The sequence below is a fragment of the Pseudophryne corroboree genome, chromosome 11 (assembly GCF_028390025.1).
Source record: "Pseudophryne corroboree isolate aPseCor3 chromosome 11, aPseCor3.hap2, whole genome shotgun sequence".
NCBI lineage: Eukaryota > Metazoa > Chordata > Amphibia > Anura > Myobatrachidae > Pseudophryne > Pseudophryne corroboree.
Window position 1 is genome coordinate 134,697,901 of NC_086454.1, and position 24,235 is coordinate 134,722,135.

The 24,235-nt window shown below is 45.7% G+C and overlaps 1 protein-coding gene across 1 annotated transcript in view; it reads left to right on the forward strand.

Annotated features, from left to right (window-relative positions):
• Nucleotides 1-24,235, forward strand: part of LOC134969114 (solute carrier family 22 member 6-B-like) — a 248,678-nt gene that overhangs the window by 38,191 nt on the left and 186,252 nt on the right. Inside the window, exon 3 of the mRNA XM_063944834.1 lies at nucleotides 16,515-16,669. Within this exon, the coding sequence (XP_063800904.1) occupies nucleotides 16,515-16,669 (155 nt within the window). The remainder of the gene's footprint in view (nucleotides 1-16,514; nucleotides 16,670-24,235) is intronic.

The window sequence follows — 24,235 nt, forward strand, 5'->3', positions numbered from 1 at the left end:
CCGGTGGCCGGCGCCGCCATTACTGTTTTCATTACCACATGGATTACAAACCAAACTTCCCTCCAAGTGTCTGCATGGGCGCAGCCATCTTGGATTCTGTCAGCTGATCATTTCCACCAATCTGTTCTCAGTATTGATAATCTGCATAATTGCCTAGCCAATCCCTTCCTTGCTGCAGGTATAAATACACTGTGCCTGAGCAAGGAAGGCGTCAGTGCTTTGGTTGTCAAACCTAGTTCCTGTTTGTCTCTCTCCTGTGATTGTCTTCCAGGTTCCAGCTCCTGTCTCAAGACTTCCACCATAGAGACCCGCACCAGCATTCCACCTGCGGTGTAGCCTGACTCTCCAATCCATTGTGGATTCATCTGTTTCCAGCTACAACATTACCTGCTTCCAGCTCAGCTTCCAGCAGAGTACAGCTTCCCTTAAAGGACCGGTGTCTTTTCTACACTTTACCACTCTCCACCGGTATTATTATTTCTCCGCTCTCAAGTTCTACATTTCAGTTCATATTTCATCGCTCCCAAGTTCATTTATTATTTAACTGGTTCCAGCTAGTATCCACTCCGTGCTAACAACAGTCTGGTTCCAGCCAGTATCCACAGCAGCTGTTTTATCTTCAGCAACCCAGCTTTTCCTGGAACACCAGCTGGCACAATCCTGGGTTATCTCCATTGCTACAGTCAGGCCTGGTAAGGACTTTCCATCTAGAAGATCATAAGAACTATCTCACACTACCAGTGCCCTGTGGCTCCTGCCATCCTGTAGTACCCAGGAACTGTATTTATTCTTTGCTGACTTTTACGTTTTCTTTTACTGCTGCTGTGTTGCGGAGTTGTCATAATAAACATCATTGACTTTTATCCAAGTTGTCGTGGTCACGCCTTCGGGCAGTTATTATTCATGTTACTTACATGTCCAGGGGTCTGATACAACCTCCCAGGTTCCGGTACATCTCAGCCCCTACAACTGAGGCTGCCTCCCGTCAGCTCAGGCCCTCAGTTGTGACAGTAAGCACTGACCTAATGAATCCAACCGGAGACCAGGATCAAGCGGCCAGGCCGATGCAAGAACTGGCAGCCCGACTAGAACATCAGGAGGCTGCACAGGGCCACATCATCCGCTGTCTCCAGGATCTCTCTACTCGGCTGGATGGGATTCAGACAACTCTCCGTGGATCAGGTGCGTCTGGTGCGTCAACCACAGTGACTCCAGCTATAACCCCACCCACCTTACCCATTTCTGCTCCACGTCTTCATCTTCCAACGCCAGCAAAATTTGACGGATCTCCAAGATTCTGCAGGGGATTTCTCAACCAGTGTGAGATTCAGTTTGAGCTACAACCTGGCAATTTTCCCAGTGACCGTACAAAAATTGCCTACATTATTTCTCTTCTCAGTGGCTCAGCCCTTGATTGGGCATCACCGTTATGGGAGAGGTCCGACACCCTGCTATCTTCCTACACTGCCTTCGTGTCAACATTCAGGCGCATCTTCGACGAGCCAGGCCGGGTAACCTCAGCTTCATCCGAGATTCTCCGTTTACGCCAGGGGTCACGTACTGTAGGACAATATCTGATACAGTTCCAGATCCTGGCATCCGAACTGGCATGGAACGACGAGGCCCTGTATGCTGCATTCTGGCATGGCTTATCTGAGCGTATTAAAGATGAGTTAGCTACCAGAGACTTACCTTCTAAGTTAGATGAGCTAATCTCACTCTGTACGAAAGTTGATTTACGTTTCAGAGAGAGAGCAACTGAGCGTGGAAGATCATCTGCTCCAAAATCTTCTGCTCCTCCTCCTCGTCAACTGTCACCATCTAAAGATGAGCCCATGCAACTTGGCCGTTCCCGTTTAACTCCTGCTGAGCGCCGAAGACGTCTCTCCGAGTTTCTCTGTCTCTATTGTGCAGCTCCGTCTCACACCATTAATGCCTGTCCCAAACGTCCGGGAAACTCCAAATCCTAGCTCGCCAAGGAGAGGGCCGGCTAGGAGTAATGATCTCCTCTCCATCTCCTCAAGATTGTAATCTCCCAGTCTCGCTTCAAGTTGCTCAACGTTATCGGAACGTCATTGCCCTCCTTGATTCCGGAGCAGCTGGGAACTTTATTACCGAAGCCTATGTTAGAGACTTCCTTCGTCCATTTCTTTAACTGCCGTGGATGGCAGCAAAATTTTTGATGCAGTTATTTCTTTAAGGACTCTACCAGTTCGTCTGAGAGTGGGAGTTCTTCATTCCGAACTTATTTCTTTTTTAGTGATTCCAAGAGCCACACATCCTGTGGTCCTGGGCCTTCCATGGCTCCGTCTTCACAACCCTACAATTGATTGGACGACTACGCAAATCCTGGCATGGGGTTCCTCCTGTGCTGAGACATGTTTGTTTAAAGTATTGCCTGTCTGTTCTTCCTCCCCCAGGTCGTCTGATGTTCCACCTCCTCCATATCAAGATTTCACGGATGTGTTCAGTAAAGCTTCTGCTGATATCCTTCCTCCTCATAGAGAATGGGATTGTCCGATTGATCTCGTTCCAGGGAAGGTTCCACCTCGAGGCCGAACTTATCCGTTGTCTCTGCCTGAGACGCATTCTATGGAGGAATATATTAAAGAGAACCTAGCAAAGGGGTTCATTCGACCTTCTTCTTCTCCAGCCGGCGCAGGCTTCTTTTTTGTAAAAAAGAAAGATGGTGGTCTGCGGCCGTGCATCGACTACAGAGGTTTGAACGACATTACCATCAAGAACCGTTATCCTTTACCCCTGATTACTGAGCTCTTTGACAGAGTTAGCGGAGCTACCATCTTTACAAAGCTGGACTTGCGAGGTGCATACAATCTCATCCGGATCCGTGAGGGTGACGAGTGGAAGACCGCCTTTAACACCCGTGACGGACATTATGAGTACCTCGTCATGCCCTTCGGATTGAGCAATGCTCCAGCTGTCTTCCAGCATTTTGTCAATGAGATCTTCAGAGACATTCTATACCGTCATGTCGTGGTCTATCTAGACGATATCCTCATTTTTGCCAACGATTTAGAGGAACATCGTTTTTGGGTTAAAGAGGTTCTGTCCCGTCTCCGTGTCAATCATCTCTATTGCAAATTAGAAAAATGCGTCTTTGAAGTCAAGTCCATTCCGTTTCTAGGGTACATTGTGTCCGGTTCCGGACTAGAGATGGATCCTGAGAAACTACAAGCAATCCAAAATTGGCCGGTACCCTTAACCCTCAAAGGGGTCCAGAGGTTCTTAGGGTTCGCCAACTATTACCGAAAGTTTATACGAGACTTTTCCACCATTGTGGCGCCTATTACTGCTTTCACTAAGAAGGGTGCTAACCCGTCCAAGTGGTCTGAAGAAGCCATGCAAGCATTTCATCTTTTAAAACAAAGGTTCATCTCTGCGCCTGTTCTGAAACAGCCTGACATCGACTCTCCTTTCATCTTAGAGGTGGATGCCTCCTCCGTTGGAGTAGGAGCGGTGTTATCTCAGAGGGCTAAAGATGGCCATTTACACCCTTGCAGTTTCTTCTCCCGGAAGTTCTCCCCAGCTGAGCGCAACTATGCCATTGGCGACCAGGAGTTGCTAGCCATCAAGCTCGCTCTAGAAGAGTGGAGGTATTTGTTGGAGGGAGCTTCTCATTCAATCACCATACTTACAGACCACAAGAACCTTTTATACCTGAAGGGCGCACAATGTCTCAACCCTCGTCAGGCCAGATGGGCACTTTTCTTTTCCAGGTTCGACTTTAAACTCCAGTTCTGTCCGGGCTCTCAGAATCGCAAGGCCGATGCCCTTTCCCGCTCATGGGAGCAAGAAAATGAGTCAGAGTCTTCAGACAAGCATCCTATTATAAATCCGTTGGCATTCTCCACGGTAGGGATGGACTCTACGCCCCCATCAGGGAAAAGTTTTGTGAAGCCGATGCTAAGGAAGAAGCTCATGCATTGGGCCCATGCTTCCCGTTTTGCCGGACATACAGGTATCCAAAAAACCCTGGAGTTTATCTCTAGGTCCTATTGGTGGCCAACTCTGAAAAAGGACGTCTTGGAGTTTATTGCATCTTGCCCAAAGTGTGCCCAACATAAAGTATCCCGCCAGTCGCCTGCGGGGCAACTGGTTCCACTATCCGTTCCCCGTCGACCATGGACCCACTTGTCGATGGATTTCATTACAGACTTACCCATGTGCAACAAGTTCAATACCATCTGGGTGGTAGTTGACCGGTTCACCAAGATGGCACACTTCGTTCCTCTCACCGGTCTTCCGTCAGCTTCCAAGTTGGCTCAAGTATTCATACAAGAGATCTTCCGACTCCACGGTCTTCCTGAAGAAATTATCTCAGATCGAGGAGTTCAATTCACAGCCAAATTCTGGCGAAGTTTATGTCAAGTCCTCCAAGTCAAGCTAAAGTTTTCCACGGCTTACCATCCTCAGACCAATGGTCAAACCGAGAGGGTGAATCAGGACTTGGAGGCCTTCCTCCGCATCTATGTGTCCTCCTCTCAAGATGACTGGGTTCAATTACTTCCCTGGGCCGAGTTCTGTCATAACAACCAGTATCATTCTTCATCTGTTTCAACACCATTCTTCACTAACTTTGGATTCCACCCTAAAGTCCCTGAGTTCCAACCGCTTCCAGCAACTTCTGTCCCCGCAGTGGATATCACCTTGCATCAGTTTGCCAATATCTGGAAGAGCGTACGATCAGCTCTGCTCAAGGCATCGTTCAGGTACAAGAAGTTTGCGGATAAGAAGCGTCGAGCAGTTCCTGCTCTCAAGGTGGGTGATCGGGTATGGTTATCCACGAAGAATTTGAGGTTAAGAGTTCCCAGTATGAAGTTTGCACCTCGCTATATCGGTCCTTTCAAGATTGAACAAGTCATCAATCCTGTTGCTTACAGACTCCAGTTGCCTCCCTTCTTAAAAATACCCAGGACATTCCATGTTTCCCTGTTGAAACCGCTGAACTTGAATCGGTTTCATTCCTCACTTCCTCCAACTCCGAAAGTCCAAACTCAACGAGGCGTTGAGTATGAAGTGGCCAAGATCCTGGACTCACGTCACCGTTACGGTCAACTACAATATCTTATTGACTGGAAAGGTTATGGTCCTGAGGAACGTTCATGGACCAATGCTTCTGATGTCCATGCTCCTGCCTTGGTCCGGAGATTCCATTCCAAGTTTCCTCAAAAGCCAAAGAAGTGTCCTGGGGCCACTCCTAAAGGGGGGGGGTGCTGTCACGATCCGGGTATCTGGACGCCATTTCTTACCCATCAGATGCCTCCTAAGGCTGGCTCAGCGCTCCAGGACCAGATCCCATCTGTTATCCTGATGTGTACATTCCTGTATCCTCTCCTGTCACTCTGGGACGCTGTCACAGTAAACGCCATATTACACCTGGCATGGCGTCTCCCGCGGCCTCCGCCGCTGTCCCTGAACTTCTGCATGCAGAGTGTCTGAGTGGCGATTACGTCAGCCGCGGCCTCCGCTGTGTCCGCATGGTTGGATGTGCATCTGTCAGCCTGGCGCCTCCTGTCTCCGGTGGCCGGCGCCGCCATTACTGTTTTCATTACCACATGGATTACAAACCAAACTTCCCTCCAAGTGTCTGCATGGGCGCAGCCATCTTGGATTCTGTCAGCTGATCATTTCCACCAATCTGTTCTCAGTATTGATAATCTGCATAATTGCCTAGCCAATCCCTTCCTTGCTGCAGGTATAAATACACTGTGCCTGAGCAAGGAAGGCGTCAGTGCTTTGGTTGTCAAACCTAGTTCCTGTTTGTCTCTCTCCTGTGATTGTCTTCCAGGTTCCAGCTCCTGTCTCAAGACTTCCACCATAGAGACCCGCACCAGCATTCCACCTGCGGTGTAGCCTGACTCTCCAATCCATTGTGGATTCATCTGTTTCCAGCTACAACATTACCTGCTTCCAGCTCAGCTTCCAGCAGAGTACAGCTTCCCTTAAAGGGCCGGTGTCTTTTCTACACTTTACCACTCTCCACCGGTATTATTATTTCTCCGCTCTCAAGTTCTACATTTCAGTTCATATTTCATCGCTCCCAAGTTCATTTATTATTTAACTGGTTCCAGCCAGTATCCACTCCGTGCTAACAACAGTCTGGTTCCAGCCAGTATCCACAGCAGCTGTTTTATCTTCAGCAACCCAGCTTTTCCTGGAACACCAGCTGGCACAATCCTGGGTTATCTCCATTGCTACAGTCGGGCCTGGTAAGGACTTTCCATCTATAAGATCATAAGAACTATCTCACACTACCAGTGCCCTGTGGCTCCTGCCATCCTGTAGTACCCAGGAACTGTATTTATTCTTTGCTGACTTTTACGTTTTCTTTTACTGCTGCTGTGTTGCGGAGTTGTCATAATAAACATCATTGACTTTTATCCAAGTTGTCGTGGTCACGCCTTCGGGCAGTTATTATTCATGTTACTTACATGTCCAGGGGTCTGATACAACCTCCCAGGTTCCGGTACATCTCAGCCCCTACAACTGAGGCTGCCTCCCGTCAGCTCAGGCCCTCAGTTGTGACACGGGGTACTGGAGGAGACTGTCTTTAATGAAATCAGATAAACCGAGGCAAAACTGACTGCGCAGGGCCGGGTCATTCCAGCCACAGTCGTTCGACCAACGGCGAAACTCGGTACAATAAACCTCCGCTGGATTTCTACCTTGTTTGAGAGCGCGCAGATGACTCTCAGCTGACGCCTCTCTATCTGGGTCATCATACAAGAGCCCTAATGACTTAAAAAAGGCGTCTACAGATAACAACGCAGGATCCTCAGCTTTTAAACCAAACGCCCAGGTCTGAGGATCACCCTGGAGTAATGAAATAATAATCCCAACCCGCTGGGATTCAGTACCAGAGGATGCAGGTCTTAAACGAAAATATAGCTTACAAGCTTCTTTAAAATGAAAAAAATCCTTTCTGTCACCGGAAAAACGGTCGGGTAAATGCATCTTTGGTTCTGGGACTACCCTTGGGGAGGCTCGCAAAAGATCTTCCTGCGATCTCACCCGAAGAGAAAGACCCTGAACCATCTGAGTAAGTTCTTGCATCTGGTTGACTAAGAGCTGACCGGGATTGGTCCTAAACCTGTCGGATTCATGAGGCCGATAAACTCTCACAAAAACAGAATGAGAAAAAAAATTAAACCCCCTTTAATTTGAAGTTTTGTGGGCCGGTTATAATGTTATGATTCCAATACTCTGGTCTGGGGAGATCTTATAGCAAGGACCTGAGTACTGGAACGTAATGCTGGGAAAGAGAGTGGGAACGGGAATAGCCCCTGGCGCCCTATCTCCGTTGTCTCGCCCGTGCTGTCAGAACTCTCTTGCGAGACTATGGTTGCTTGAGCCCATGGCAGCCGCGTTTGAAGGGCGGATTACGTCTGCCCAACTCCGATGCCCCCTCAGGTGTTAATCTGAGACAAAGAGAGATCCAAGACAGGGTGATAACAAGGGGCCCTCTAACTAAACAACAAAGCCAGGGGCTACAAACTAACCTAAAACTAGAGTATGTGCGGAAAACCGCCAGGGAGAAGGACAACCAAAATACCCACTTGTCCACTCTCCTACCCGGCACCGCCGAGTTCCGGAGAGGACTGTGGAAGCGGAAACCTCCGCAAATGCTCCAAAACAGAATACAAAATAAAGCGACCTAGGCCGCAGCACACGGCAGAGCCGCCACTCACGAAACCACACGAGATCCTCTAGCGACTGTTGCGGGTAAATGAGGACCAGAAGACTCCTTGGGATGAGATGACAAACACCAAGATTCAGAGACTCTGAGGACAGGAATGACCGGACACAGCAGAACTGGAACAGACGTTCAGCAAACCAAAGCAGCATGCAGGAAGCTATAACCGGCGTCTGTGTGAGGCACTGAGAAGGCTTAAAACCTTGAATCCTCCAATCAGGGTTTCAGAGCCTGATTAACATAAATGTCGTGCAGCTGCCTTGCTGCACGACCAGAAAACATGTGTCTTTAATTAACTGATCGACCCTGCAACGGGGAACGCGGTCCGCCCGTGGCGTCCCCGTTGCTAGGGTCCTGGCGGCTCGGCGCGCCCGGTGTCCTAGCGTTGCTAGGGAGCCGGCGGCTCAGCGCGCACGGCGTCCTAGCGTCGCTAGGGACCCGGCGGCTCAGCACGCTCGGCGTCCCTAGTTGCTAGGCGCCGGGCCGCGAAGAGAACTCGGACCGCGGCGCCTAACAGGCGTCTTGCCAATATCTAGGAATCTTGCCAAAAAACTCCTTTGATCTGCAGGTGTGAATTATTTTAGGCTTATTAACCTAACAAGCTACCATATACATATAGGGAGTTGTTGACCAAAAAGGTTATCATTTTTTAACTAGCTACTGCTTCTTACCATATTTCTTTTATCAATAAGTTTCATTTATGCAAGTACAAAAATTCACTTAATAAACTCTTAAAGGGGTAGGTAGGATTTATAACCCATATATGCATCTGAGCTGATCCTTGACCATTACCAATATGTTGGAGTGCATATTTCTTATACAGGTTGCTAGGGCTAAGGGTCTCATGCATATATCATATAAATGTCAGCATTACTTATAAACCTATAAAAAATAGCTTGAAATACATCTAGAATGGCTGCCATTATACAAATTGCTGATAGCTGCTTTAGCATAATGCTGTCTCTTTCAGTAGAAACCAGTAAAATGTTAAGGGTTAGCAAGCCAGAACAACAATTCAAATGGATCTAGTCCACTTTTATTGGAAGTGACATTAGCAAGACTCCTCCCACTGCACAGACTATATCAACAGTCCCTTTTTACACTAACTTAGCACTGCTGTCACTTTCACAGTGGTATATGTCTTCCACACTTGTGACACTCAAAATATGAAAGTCTCTTTGCCTATTTTGGACTTCCACTCACACCAGTTGGCTCTTGTCTTTGGTTTCTGGATGTCTTGAGGCTCACTGAACACAATGTTTGCAAATTCCTCATTGTGGACTGGATGTACTAAGCATCACATCCGCAATGTGGTACATTTACCACTTATCGTGTACATACTAATCGCATAAGTACTTACAAATGCGATTAGTATCGCAAAGGACAGCTCCCCCAAAATGATCACTGGACTTCTGTGTTTAGGACCCGGGAGCCCTTTTGTGCATGCACAGAGTGATGCTGCAGCCGCAGGGGGTGCTGGGAGGGATCCTCTCAGGGAAGAATGCAGAAAGAAGTCCATACGCTTCTATTGGGTAACAACAGCTAAAGATGACATTACCCTCCAGCATTCCGGACATTGGTACATATGGAAATGCGGTAAACTCTCCAAAAACTGGGTTTTTGAGACTCTAGTGTGGAGCATCTTTTTTGCTAAAAATGTGACTAGGACACAAGAAGAGACTGTGCTTATTAATTTGATATGACACTTGAATTTCTGTGTGTGACTGAGTCTCTGAATCTGCACATAAAGTTATACAACAATGTAGAAGCTGCAGCTTTTTTCCAATACATGTTCCATTGCGCTCTGTACACGGACACAGTCACACACAATATACAAGTGTCATATATCAATTTATATGGGTTGGGTATGGGATCCCGGTGCTCAGAATCCCGGCAGTCAGAATACAGACGTGGGGATCCACACCGCCGGAACGCCGGCAGGGGGGCGAGCATAAAGAAGCCCCTTGCGGGCTCGCTGCACTCGCCATGCTGTGGTCTCGGTGGCTTGATGCACTCGCCACAGGTTCTATTCTCACTCCATGGCTGTCGTGGACACGCAAGAGTGGGAATAGCTGTGGCGGTACTGCCGGCATTCTAGCGGTCAGGATCCTGGCATCGGAATTCTGACCCCCAGAATTCCATCCGCTGGGATCCTGACTACATCCCAATTTAATCAACACAGTCTCTTTGTGCATCCTAGTTGCAACGTGTTGCAACTAAAGGGGCCTACACACGGTGCAATATTTCTTCCGATACAGACTATACAGTCCATATTGAAAGAAAATATAGTGCATATAGCACTGTGTGGAAACTGCTTGCAATGCCGATGCGTGGTCCTACGGGATTGGTATTGCAAGGAAAAATAGACTTGCAGGCAGCCCAACACTGACTATATCGGTGGTCCCGGGCTCCGGCCACATCGAATAGTCAATTGCGGGCATTTCCTGCATCGCGCCGTGCATACCCGGTATAAAATGCATAAAAAGATGCCAAATGTTAGCAGAGTTGTATAGGACCTGATGACTAATTCATGCGAGACATCTTGTGATAAATGGCGTATTGAGGCTAGTTGTAGAAGGACACATCTGTACTTGTACTGCATTTCAGATTCAAATTTTTTATTTGCCCTGTTTCTTTAAATATGATAGCTCTTGACTTTGCAAGCTTCCTGGTACTTAGATGCCATAATCTCTAGCCTTTACCTTTATGGTATTAACCAAGAATGATACACTTCATGGACTTTGAATTCATCTTGCGTCTTCTGTCTTTTGGTTGTGTACATAGGCAGTACTTCCAAATGTTCTGAGATGCTTTCCATTTGGTTTTCTTCTGAACCATGCTTCTGTTGGTGTTTTGTCATTTAGGACAACTATGGGAGAATAACTTTTCAGCTAAACTGCTGTGAACATTGCTTCCACTAAAAATGGCTTGTTTAGGCATGCATCCTTCAGCAAACATCTGGCTTTTTCCACTGATGTGTAGTTTGCTTATTTACACCGATTTTCCTGGAGTGTAATCGATGGTCAATTGATGTTCAAATGCGTATTTATTTAGGAAGAATTCCACACTTCTGATGAAATAGTCTACACCATTGTCAGATCTTATAAGTTTATGGGGTAAATGTATTATCTGTTGTTATGGGGGAGAAGCAGTATAAGCACACATGTTATGTGAGCCATACCACTTCTCTCCCATGTATGAATGTGCCGGTACGTGGTACATGACAGAGGCGCATATCTGCACTGCTATCTATAAGGTAGTACACCGATATACATTCTGACACCTGCAGCTATCAATTTCGACAGCTGTAGGTGCAAAGCCCTGTAGCTGCACACGCCACAGCTGTCCCTGGCTGTGGAGGATGCAGGATCCGGACTGCAGCAAGTGTGAGTAGCGAGATCCTGCAGAGCCGTCCGAGCAGGCAGACACAACGCATCAGCGTTAAGCTGATGCGCTGTGTGCTCAGTTGAGCATCGCCGGAGGGGGGAGTTTTCACTTCCCCACTTCAGCAGACAAGCTGTTAATTGATCTTGTCGATGTCCCTTCCTGCTTCACCTCGATAATGAGGTGAAGGAGGAAGAGTGCCAAAAATGGGTGTGGTCTTGTGGGGAAGGGGCAAGGCTACGCAATAGTACCAATTCAAATTACGCTACACAGTAGTGACTCTTATTAATGTCACCCGACACAGTAGTACCCCGTATACACATTATGCCACACAGTAGTAATCCCTTACACATTCTACCTACAGTAGTAGAGCTCTTTACACATTATGCCCACAGTAGTAGTGCTACTTACACATTATGGCCACACAGTAGTAGTGCCCCTTTCACATTATGCCACACAGTAGTATCCCTTACACATTATGCCCACAGTAGTAGAGCTCCTTACACATTATGCCCACAGTAGTAGTGCAACTTACACATTATTGCCACAGTAATAGTGCCCCTTTCACATTATTGCCACACCGTAATAGTGCCCCTTTCACATTATGCCACACAGTAGCATCCTTTGCACATTATGCCCACAGTAGTAGAGCTCCTTACACATTATGCCCACAGTAGTAGTGCTACTTACACATTATTGCCACAGTAATAGTGCCCCTTTCACATTATTGCCACACCGTAATAGTGCCCCTTTCACATTATGCCACACAGTAGCATCCTTTACACATTATGCCCACAGTAGTAGTGCTACTTACACATTATTGCCACAGTAATAGTGCCCCTTTCACATTATTGCCACACCATAATAGTGCCCCTTTCACATTATGCCACACAGTAGCATCCTTTACACATTATGCCCACAGTAGTAGAGCTCCTTACACATTATGCCCACAGTAGTAGTGCTACTTACACATTATTGCCACACAGTATTGGTGCCCCTTTCCCATTATACCCACACCATAGCAGTTCCCCTTACACATTGTGCCCACACAGTAGTAGTTTTTAAGATGTTTGCTTGACAATGTAAGTTTAACTAGTGTTTTATCAGCACATCTTTAGTTATCCTGTTTCCTACTGCAAATATGCCAAGTGTATCCCAAATCACAAGATGTATGGCCACCTAGCAAGTATGCTACATGGAGCTGCCACAGACGGTCCTACAGTATGTGGAAGTGTTTTATCCCAGCGAATGTACAGTGTACCTTATGGATGTATAGTGTGAAGGGGTATGATGCCAGAACATCCTATATAATGAGGTTTTTATGAAAACAATTAGGAAGACCGACACAAGCAGGGCAGCTGCTCCTGAATCATGTCACAGAGAACTTTGAAAAGATCTTTACTACTGACAGAAATGACATAAGCCAAATGCCAGCTGTGCCCTTCAACATACCAGTTAGAATGGATGATGAATAGAGCATCTATGGCATACTAATCATCCTGGGCACAAGAGCTGCAGTGTATGTCACTATCACCAGCTATACACTAAGGGTAACTCCGACACCCCACTGTATGTGCCCACAGCAGCACTCTCTCCTGGCCCCAGCCCACAACTGGTACTGCCAGAGCAGCACACTCTTACCTGTGATAGTGGTGTAGGCATTACTCTCAGCAGCGTCACCCTCTCTGACCCATTCCTCATCTCATGGCTTCCTCTTGAGCAGAATATACAGGTCACCAGTCGGTGACTCTGTCGGTGCAGGATACAAGGAATAGCATTTCTGAAGACGTCATGGAATGCAGTAATCACAGGGTCTTACTGAGCTCCCATTGGGACACTCTAGCAGTGCATGTCGAGAAATATGGTTGGCCACCATCTTGGTTAGGGATCTAAGCCTCCCTAATGGAAGCAATATGGAGCTCTCCAGTTTCAACATTACCTGCTGTTACCAGTAATCCAACAACTCTGGCTAAGGACAGCTGTGTGGCTTAATAGTAACTTTCACATCTGATGTCACCATATTAGTATCACCCCAAGGTTCCACCAATATTGAGATCATTCCAAGTTTCCACCAATAGGTCATATCACTATTCCTTTACTATTCAGGCTGGATCATTGAATACACTTTTAAAATGGACTGTGGATTCTATCTAAAAGAAAAATCTGTAAAAAATATTTAAGTAAAATATATTTTATACTCTTTTTAGTATCGAAACCAATTTTTACTCAGCATAAGAAGAAAAAATGGACACAACATTGTAAAATATGTGGAAAATTAGAAGCTTAAATGTAAGATAAGGCATTGGCCCTCATTCCGAGTTGATCGCTCGCTAACTGCTTTTAGCAGCAGTGCAAACGCTAAGCCGCCGCCCTCTGGGAGTGTATCTTAGCATAGCAGAAGTGCGAACGAAAGGTTAGCAGAACTGCTCGGAAAAATTTTCATGCCGTTTCTGAGCAGCTCCAAACCTACTCCTACCTTGCGATCATTCCAGTCTGTTTAGTTCCTGCTTTGACGTCACAAACACGCCCTGCGTTCGGCCAGCCACTCCCCCATTTCCTCAGGCACGCCTGCGTTTTTACCTGACACGCCTGCGTTTTTTAGCACACTCCCGTAAAACGCTCAGTTACCACCCAGAAACACCGACTTCCTGTCAATCACTCACCGATCAGCAGAGCGACTGAAAAGCGTTGCACGACCTTGTGTAAAACTGCATAGTTTTTTGTGAAAGTACTTTGTGCGTGCGCACTGCGGCCCATACGCATGCGCAGAAATGCCAATTTTTAGCCTGATCGCTGTGCTGCGAACAACGGCAGCTAGCAATCAACTCGGAATGACCCCCAATATGTTTACATGATTCCACTTGAATATCATATCTTCATTATGTTTAGTAAAAAAAACAATTGCATTTAAAATAAAAAGTGCCTGATTCATGATTGTCAGTAAACCAGAAAAGCAAATAACTACAGTAACTTTGTGCTACAAACTATGTTGCCATACAAGGGGAGCGGATATATTATAAATTCTGTGATGGTTAAATACTGGCTGCATTTGCATGTAGGCCACAAGTGTTAGACAGCTTTATGTTTACACTGCAATTTAATAATAATAATAATAATAATAATTTTATTTATATAGCGCTCTTTCTCCAATAGGACTCAAGGCGCTTAACAGATACATAGCATAATATAGTACAGAAAATAATGAAGTACATTTTCATAAAATACAGAAGCATGAAGATACTAAAAGGGACATTATGGAAATGCTTGAGTAAACAGAAAAGTCTTGAGTCTACTTTTGAAGGATTCTATAGTTGGGGCCTCTCGCACTGTGCGGGGAAGTGAGTTCCATAGAGTCGGAGCCGCATGACTAAAAGCTCGACCCCCAGATGAATTACGGTAGATTCTAGGTACTGCTAAAAGTCCTTCATCTACAGATCGCAGTAATCGAGTGGGGCAGTATGGGGTCTGAAGTTGTTTCAGGTACCTTGGGCCTTGGTCATGTAATGCTTTGAAACTCAGTAAACCAATCTTGAAGATGATTCGCCATCGTACAGGCAGCCAGTGAAGGGAGTAGAGGATGGGTGTTATGTGGCTAGAACGGGGCTGGTTGGTTAATACATTTCAGTTTGAACACACCCCACCAAAATCTAAATCTGTTTTCACATTACATCTGCCCCCCTACAGTGCAACATGGTTTTGCCCAGTTGCTTGCTCTTTTGCTTTACTTACAAATAAATGTTTGCATTCGGTAAGGCAACTGGTAGGACTATTAAGTGGTTTCCTAACTAAGGAAGTGTTAAGAGACGCCAATGCAGCCCATCTCCCTGCTAGGTCCCGGTTGTTGCTTGGTGACCGAGACATCAAAGCACTTCTGCCAAGTGTCCCACTGCAGATCTTAAGCAACCAGGGACACTGTAATCATACGTGCAGCGCTGCAGCTGCACGGAGTCTACAATTATAAAACACTCCCAGGCTGGCTCTCCCTCACTGGCTAGTAATGTTGATAAAAGTCAGCCAGCCCAGATTCCAGTGCCGGTTATAGTTTGTGCCTTGTTATATTAACCACTGGTCCATGTCCGTTAGCCTTGCTGGTTCTGTGGATACTCTGCTGAATTTCCTGCCTGTCTGTGTCCTGTTCCTGCCCTGTCTTCACCCGCCTCCAGCTGAGTGTGTTAACCATTTTATCTTCCTTCCCAGTGTACTTGTGCTCAGCCTGCAAAATATACAACTTATTCAGTGCCTACATTCCATCTGCTTAGTGCCTGCATACCATCTACTCAGTGCCTGCTAGTCACCATTACAGAGCATTATCTGCCCTGGATGAGATTCTGACCCAGCTCTGACCTCACCCTCTGTGCTCCCATGTGTTTATAATACACCGTTACTCCCCAGTCCATTGTGCTGTGGTCTCCAGCCTATTGTGTGAACCCCCACTGCTGGAGTGGCTCCCTAAGTACCGGTGTGCATATCAAGCACTAAGGGAACAGCGGGGGGTTGCTATTGGTGAAGACCCTCGAGGGCTCTAGGGGTCTCACACCAAAAGTGCTGGAGTTCCCTAACAGGATTTAGTAATGTCTTTGTAGATACATAAATGCCACAAAATAATAGTGACTTAATAATCAGTTGAGCCCTAGGTCCATACATTAGAGCTGTATTCTTCATTATTTATTTGAAAGCCTTTACCGAATAATAAAGTCAGCCCATCAGCCCTGCCACCCTTCTCCCTAAAATCTGGGTAGGGCTGCAGTGATAGAGGGAAGTGGCTTACCATGGGAAGCGCTCTCTGTTATTGAAGTCACCACTGGCAGCCCAGGGGGATGAAACACCTCTCCCTAGGACTACCTGTCCAGCATGCGATTAGCATGGAGGGCTTTCTAAAGGAAGCCACTGCTAAGCAGTCACCGGGGGTGGCAGATTATACTGAAGGGGCTTCAGCATTGATGTCCCTATGTAAAATCTGCCATATGACTGTAATTTAATAGCAGGATTACACTGTATTGAACACTCATTTATAAAAGTGAAAGCATGTTTCTTACTCTGTGTGGGATAGAGATAGCTGCTATGTTTATTAGCATGGAAAACAAATACAATTGTAGTATTCGTGTCTTGTTCGATTTGCATTTAGAATGCTCCATGTGACTTTCCGGCCACTGGCTGTAATGTGTATGAATTGTGTACTGTGTTTTTGAGCATCTTTAGTGCGCGCAGTAAAGCCACACCTCCTGTTGCATTCTAGGCACATCTGCTACTGTTAATTACAGGGAGAGGGAGGCACATTTTCTATGCAGAGTTGGTTGGTTTTGCGTTTATGGTCAACTCTAAATAGGTAGGAAAATGCTTTTTTTCCTGGCGCATTTTACTTTACATGCTAATTGCATCTACAGTAACTCTAAATAAATTTTTTAATACTTTGCAGGTTTGGACGTCGGACAGTGCTCCTCTGTTGTGCTTTGAAAGTGGCTTTGATGGGAACAGCAGCTGCCTTCTCTCCTAACTTCTCCCTTTACCTCACCTTCCGTTTCCTGACTGGCATGGGGCTTTGTGGCCTCATCATTAATGACATTGGTTTAAGTAAGTCCGTGCTGATAGATGTGACAGCTATAGGTTACAGATACCGTAGTGGGTAATGCATTTAAGATTGAATGATAGATATTTCCAACCTCTATATATATATATATTTTGCACAGACAGGTCCTGATTGTGAGTCGGACGCCACGTCAATGCCGCAAATAGTTGGCCAATGTTTTAATTCTGCTTTATATTTTATATTTACTGAATCAAACAGCTACGTTGGCTGGAACATAATGCTTGTAGCTTAAACTGGGAGCTTACACTCAGCCAATGTGTTATTTTGAAAGTACAGTCATTTATCATCTCCAGGTCTCCAGTCTTTGGCATATCTATAATGGGTGCAGGGTGTGCGTTGTCCAGGGGGCCCCATACCTCACACCCTGCACCCATATAATTATACTGACCTCTCTGGAGTCCCAAGTCGGACGATTCTGCAGAGCGGCAGAAATTGCTGGGAAAATAACGCATTGGCCATTTTCCCAGTGATTTGTGTATGTGCAGTAGAGAAGACAGCCGGAAAGTGGGGCAGGCACCATGATCCCGGAGACCTGCGCTTGCACAGTAGGCTCTGGGACAAAGACGACAAAGCAAAACTTATCCTGCACCAGACTAAATATAATTAATTGACTAAATACTGATAACCAACTAAACAAAAAAAGATTTAGGCCCCCATGGGCAACTATTCTAACGTTGGAGGTGCTCCTAGGAATAATGTACCAAATACACATAAATTTGGTGGATGTAGAAGAACCCACATCTCACCAAAAGAAAGAAATTCCTTTGTTAGGAGCACTCTTTTAAATAATATATATGAATTTATGAAAAATGTGTTCTTATTAAAACTTAACTTTTATTACTCCTTACTTGACTAAAAATTATAAAGGGGGTATGCTATAATTAATGAATCCCCTTTTAAACAGTGGTAAAAATCTGTGAATAAGAGCAATTACAATCGTTTATTGTATAATGATGTAATTGTCCAAAAATTAAAGAATACAGTGATAGTTATCTATCAGACTAATCAGGTAAGCAGCAGTAGTGATATTTTTGACTCTCATATGCTCAGAAAATTCAATACCTCTTGGGTATTTAATATCACATTAGAAATTTTTCAGACCAGTTGTGTGTGTCTGGATTTGATCAAGCGGTATAAATAATACTAGAAAACTTCTTTGGATCAGCTTCTCCCCACAATTCAATCAACTTGTATATAAAAAACTAATACTTTCTCATAGAGAAAAGCAGTAATGCTATCCATAACTGTGTGGTGAATAAAGAGTACAAAGTTGCAATCTGACTTCTTTAAACATGAACCTGTTATACAGGTTGAGTATCCCTTATCCAAAATGCTTGGGACCAGAGGTATTTTGGATATGGGATTTTTCCGTATTTTGGAATAATTGCATACCATAATGAGATATCATGGTGTTGGGACATAAATCTAAGCACAGAATGCATTTATGTTACATATACACCTTAAACACACAGCCTGAAGGTCATTGTAGCCAATATTTTTTTTAACTTTGTGCATTAAACAAAGTGTGTCTACATTCACACAATTCATTTATGTTTCATATACACCTTATACACACAGCCTGAAGGTCATTGAATACAATATTTTTAATAACTTTGTGTATTAAACAAAGTTTGTGTACATTGAGCCATCAAAAAACAAAGGTTTCACTGTCTCACTCTCACTAAAAAAAAGTCCGTATTTCGGAATATTCCGTATTTCGGAATATTTGGATATGGGATACTCAACCTGTATATTGTATCACAATTGTATGGAACAGGTGTTGGTGCATAAATGAGTATCTATTATTAAAGCCAGATTCTAGTCACAGTTTGATCAGCACATAATCACATTGAAAGGGAGGGTTATACATCACAAATCCTGTACTCCTTAATGATTGTCCATATTCTGGAGACTCATGACTACATATAGACAAAAATTGTATTGTAATATAACAAAAAAAGGGGGGGGGGGAAAGGAAAAAACAAAGTGTGGACACTCTAGTCAACTGATCCCATCTGCTGTCTGACCTCATCCAAGAGCGGAGGAAAGATGAGAGTGGGACCGTCGACTGTGCCGTGGAGATGAGAAAGAGAGGCACATTGGCTGAAGACCCCGTCGTGGTGTTAGATGGGCCCTGATGCTAGCAAGCCTTGCAGGGTCCAAATGCGCCACTTGGGCCAGAGCCAGAGGCCGAAAATGAAAGGGGAAGTATTACAGAATAAAGGTTACATTTCTGCTCTCAGCTTAATGAAAAAATGAAATCAATAAAACTTTTGTTTTTTAGAGCAGAGTTTAAATTTTAACTGCAATTACCCACATCTGAATTGCTCCTCAATTAATAAAGGCTAGTTTCATTATATAACCTTATGAGCACTGGCTAATTAATACAAATATTGGTGTGTCCACCTTTGTTGCACCTTGCTCATTGCCATATCTTTCAAAGAGACATGTACCTATTGGGAGAAATAGAAAATGTGTTTAAAAATACCTAGCAGGTAAGAGCTGAAGAAAAAAGGGATAGTAGGCACTCCAGTTCACTGATCCCATCTGCTGTCTGACCTCATCAGGAGAGCGGAGGACAGATGAGAGTAGGATCGTGGGCTGTGCCGTGAAAGAAGAAAAACCGGGTGGCACTTGAGAAGCCGTATGTGGTGTTAGGCGGACCCTGATGCTAATTAGCCTTGCAGGGTCCGGATGCGCCACCGGAGACCAAATGTCCGTCCGTGAAATAAAAGAGGGGGAGGAGAAAGGGTATGGGGAGTACCGGATTGTTGTATCTGGAGTGCAGATCGCTATACGTCACAGCTCTGGCAGCGGTCCGTTAATCCAAGCCGCTCGATCGTTTTGAGCTGCTACTGCTGATCACGTCTCCCCCGCTGCTAGCCGCGGTTAGTTGATCCAAGCCGCTCGATTGCTAGAAACTGCTGCTGCTGATCACGGCTCCTCCTGCAGTGAGGAGACCGTGCATTGGGCCGTAATTAGGACGTACGTTTCACCACCTGGGCTTGCTCACCTAGCAGCCTATAGTGGTGTTCAAATGGTATCCTTAAAAAGAGATCATTAGATTGCAACTTTGTACTCTTTACCACCTCCCGAAACGCGGCCACGCGATCCCGGAGAGCCCCAGCCGTGTGTGTCTAACATGAAGAAAACCGAAGCCTCCGCTGTAGGTACCCGGCAACCAGGGCTCAGGAGTGTACAGCGCTGCTGGGGAGAGCTGGAGCTGCAGCAGTGAATGTCACAAGACATTTACCACCGCTGCTGCCCTTGAAGTCTTCACTTTTTACCTCATAAAAAGCTTTTCTCAGGGCTGCTTGGAGCAGCCCCTCTGTTAAGTGCCTGCTTACTGCAGCACCAACTGACAAACTGAGCTCCTGTGCTGGGAGGCGGGGTGATATAGGAGGCGGCGCTGTGTATTCTGGGAACAGTCAAAGCTTTGAGCCTGTTGGTGCCTCGGATCAAGATCCTACTCTACACCCCATTGTCCAGACTTGTGGAGCCCAGTGTACCTCGCAGAAAGAGTTTTAACAAGGGTAAGTTCTTACAATAAAACTCGTTATTCATATAATCTTTGTGTTATTCTACTAATTTTTATGGTCAAAACTCACCACCAAATCATAGATGTGGGTAAATCTGGCTCGGATACTAGCCAGTGCCTTACCAACCGTTGACTTCACCGCACCTCGCTGCTGTATGTAGTGTGTGGCCTCAAGGGATTAGATGTGTGGCTGCACAGTACATACAGTAGATCTGATCAATAATTGTTTTTTTTTTACAAAGTACAAATAGCTTCATATAGTTACAAATATCATATTGTTTATGCAGGGTCATATATATATATATATATATTTTGCACAGACAGGTCCTGATTCTGAGTCGGACGCCACGTCAATGCCGCAAATAGTTGGCCAATGTTTTAATTCTGCTTTATATTTTATATTTACTGAATCAAACAGCTACGTTGGCTGGATGATAATGCTTGTAGCTTAAACTGGGAGCTTACACTCAGCCAAAGTGTTATTTTGAAAGTACAGTCATTTATCATCTCCAGGTCTCCAGTCTTTGGCATATCTATAATGGGTGCAGGGTGTGCGTTGTCCAGGGGGCCCCCATACCTCACACCCTGCACCCATATAATTATACTGACCTCTCTGGAGTCCCAAGTCGGACGATTCTGCAGAGCGGCAGAAATTGCTGGGAAAATAACGCATTGGCCATTTTCCCAGTGATTTGTGTATGTGCAGTAGAGAAGACAGCCGGAAAATGGGGCAGGCACCATGATCCCGGAGACCTGCGCTTGCACAGTAGGCTCTGGGACAAAGCCATAATCTACTGGTTGGCACAAAGCCAAAGTCTACTGTGCTGCCAGAGAGGAGGGGCAGTATGGATACTCTCATCTCTTAATTTTCCCGTCTCCAGTCTACAGATTTCTTCATCTGACAACTGTAAAATAGGTGTCATATTCCTCTTGGCCTCTCAAAAACACCATAAACCCAGCCGGACAATTATAATGTGCACTTCATAACTGCAGTGGATACCCATAGATCAAACATTAGGAGTTGGTGGCTTAACGTATAGGGAGCACAATAATCTGACAAAGGATGACAGCTACTGAATCACCTTATATAGGGGATGGGATATGCTTTGCAGGGAAATTGTGTGTGCTGATTTGGATGCAGGCAAATTCCTAATTCTAGTTCTATTGCCAAATATGTGGCCCGCTCACAAGATTGCTTTAGTTCTACGGCTGGATTCATGTGTGTCTGTAGATCACAACACTACTGATCACAATTCCAGGGCCGTAACTAGGTATGTAAAGTGTGCCACCGCACACGGTGCTGTAGGGTAGGGTGCTCTGTTGGCAGCACTTGTCAATTATCTGTTTTAAGTACTTTCACTTGTAGCTTCCACCCTTTTTGGGGTGGTCAGCATCTCCTGACCACCCCTGTGTCTTTCCCCATCCCTTCTGTTGCTAATACAGTACCTATACAACATTCATGAACTTAACTTGAGAGGTCTTTGTTATTCAGTCACACTGTCCTTTATTACATTTCAAGATGCTGACATACCAGGGATACAAACCCATTGACTGTGGCATTGCAGTAAGTCACTCTACTCATTGAGCTATCTGCCCTTACATAGAAAGCTAGGGAATTCTAAGCTAGAGAATTCTTACTGTTTGAAGCTTGGTTTGTAATTTGTGAAAAAATGATCAGCACTGCAGTTGAGCAGATCTACTGTCTGTCAGTGACGTGCAGTCAGGATAGGCAGAGGAGGCAGAGCCTCAACTGTCATACTCCAGTACATTATGGAATTTTGACAATAAAAATGAATAGAATAATACAGAGAAGATATTTATGACTTATAAATATCATCTTTATATTTTCTGCTGCGGGGTACACTGGGCTCCACAAGTCTGGACAATGGGGTGTAGAGGATCTTGATCCGAGGCACCAACAGGCTCAAAGCTTTGACTGTTCCCAGAATGCACAGCGCCGCCTCCTATATCACCCCGCCTCCCAGCACAGGAGCTCAGTTTGTCAGTTGGTGCTGCAGTAAGCAGGCACTTAAAAGAGGGGCTGCTCCAAGCAGCCCTGAGAAAAGCTTTTTATGAGGTAAAAAGTGAAGACTTCAAGGGCAGCAGCGGTGGTAAATGTCTTGTGACATTCACTGCTGCAGCTCCAGCTCTCCCCAGCGGCGCTGTACACTCCACGAGCCCTGGTTGCCGGGTACCTACAGCGGAGGCTTCGGTTTTCTTCATGTTAGACACACACGGCTGGGGCTCTCCGGGATCGCGTGGCCGCGTTTCGGGAGGTGGTAAGTGTGTCCCGCTCGCGGGACCCGGTCTTTATCGCAATCCAGCGCGGTCAGTGGGAGGCGGGCCGCGCGCGCTGGTGGTGGACACTGTGGATACAGGCGATCCCACTAGATCACCAGGGCATGGGCGCAGGTCAGGTTTTCTCTTAAAACCAATTTTAATATCGCCCACAGTACCCGGTGGTTTTGCCAGCAAGGGGAATAAGGCTTAGACCTGAAGCCCCTCCCCCATCCCCAGGGCACCATTTCCAGCAAGTGTTCCCGCCCTGTAGCTGTATCTCTGTCTTTTCCTCACTCCCTGTCAGTGTCTGCGGCGCCATTACTCCTCAGCTCACTGTTTCTGGGACTGCTTGGGCAAATCCTCCTATGTAAAGCCGCCTGGTTGTCAGCGCTGTGCCTTTACATGACACTTAAGTATTCTACCTGCCTTTTTAGTCAGTGTTAGTAAGAAAGAGTGCATTTAGTCAGGGGTTTATAGTACAATTACCCTGTGATATACATCCAGTTTCTTACTGTGTAGTGTTATATCTATTGACTATATAGCTGTGTAAGCTAGTCCAGTGCAGTATTATTGTCTGTAATAACCTCTGCATTGTACAAACTGTGATTATTTGTGTGTGCATTGATAGCTGAGTGGTGTCCATCTCGTGTCTTTCACTCAACTTGCTATTCCTATATTCTATAACCTGAGGGGACTTGGTGCGTCAGGTGTTATTTAATAATAAGAATTTACTTACCGATAATTCTATTTCTCGTAGTCCGTAGTGGATGCTGGGGACTCCGTCAGGACCATGGGGACAGCGGGCTCCGCAGGAGACAGGGCACATCCAAAAAAGCTTTTAGGTCACATGGTGTGCACTGGCTCCTCCCCCCACGACCCCCCTCCAAGCCTCAGCCAGGTACTGTGCCCGGACGAGCGTACACAATAAGGAAGGATCTTGAATCCCGGGTAAGACTCATACCAGCCACACCAATCACACCGTACCACTTGTGATCTGAACCCAGTTAACAGTATGATAACAAAACGAAGTAGCCTCTGAAAAGATGGCTCACAACAAGAATAACCCGATTTTTGTAACAATAACTATGTACAAGCATTGCAGACAAACCGCACTTGGGATGGGCGCCCAGCATCCACTACGGACTACGAGAAATAGAATTATCGGTAAGTAAATTCTTATTTTCTCTAACGTCCTAGTGGATGCTGGGGACTCCGTCAGGACCATGGGGATTATACCAAAGCTCCCAAACGGGCGGGAGAGTGCGGATGACTCTGCAGCACCGAATGAGAGAACTCCAGGTCCTCCTTAGCCAGAGTATCAAATTTGTAAAATTTTACAAACGTGTTCTCCCCTGACCACGTAGCTGCTCGGCAAAGTTGTAATGCCGAGACCCCTTGGGCAGCCGCCCAAGATGCGCCCACTTTCCTAGTGGAGTGGGCCTTTACAGATTTAGGCTGTGGCACGCCTGCCACAGAATGTGCAAGTTGGATTGTGCTACAGATCCAACGTGCAATCGTCTGTTTAGACGCAGGAGCACCCATCTTGTTGGGTGCCATACAATATAAACAGCAAGTCAGACTTTCTGACTCCAGCCGTCCTAAACTATATATATATATATATATATATATATATATATTTTTAGGGTCCTGACAACGTCTAGTAACTTGGAGTCCTCCAAGTCCCTAGAAGCCGCAGGCACCATAATAGGTTGTTTCAGGTGAAAAACCTGAC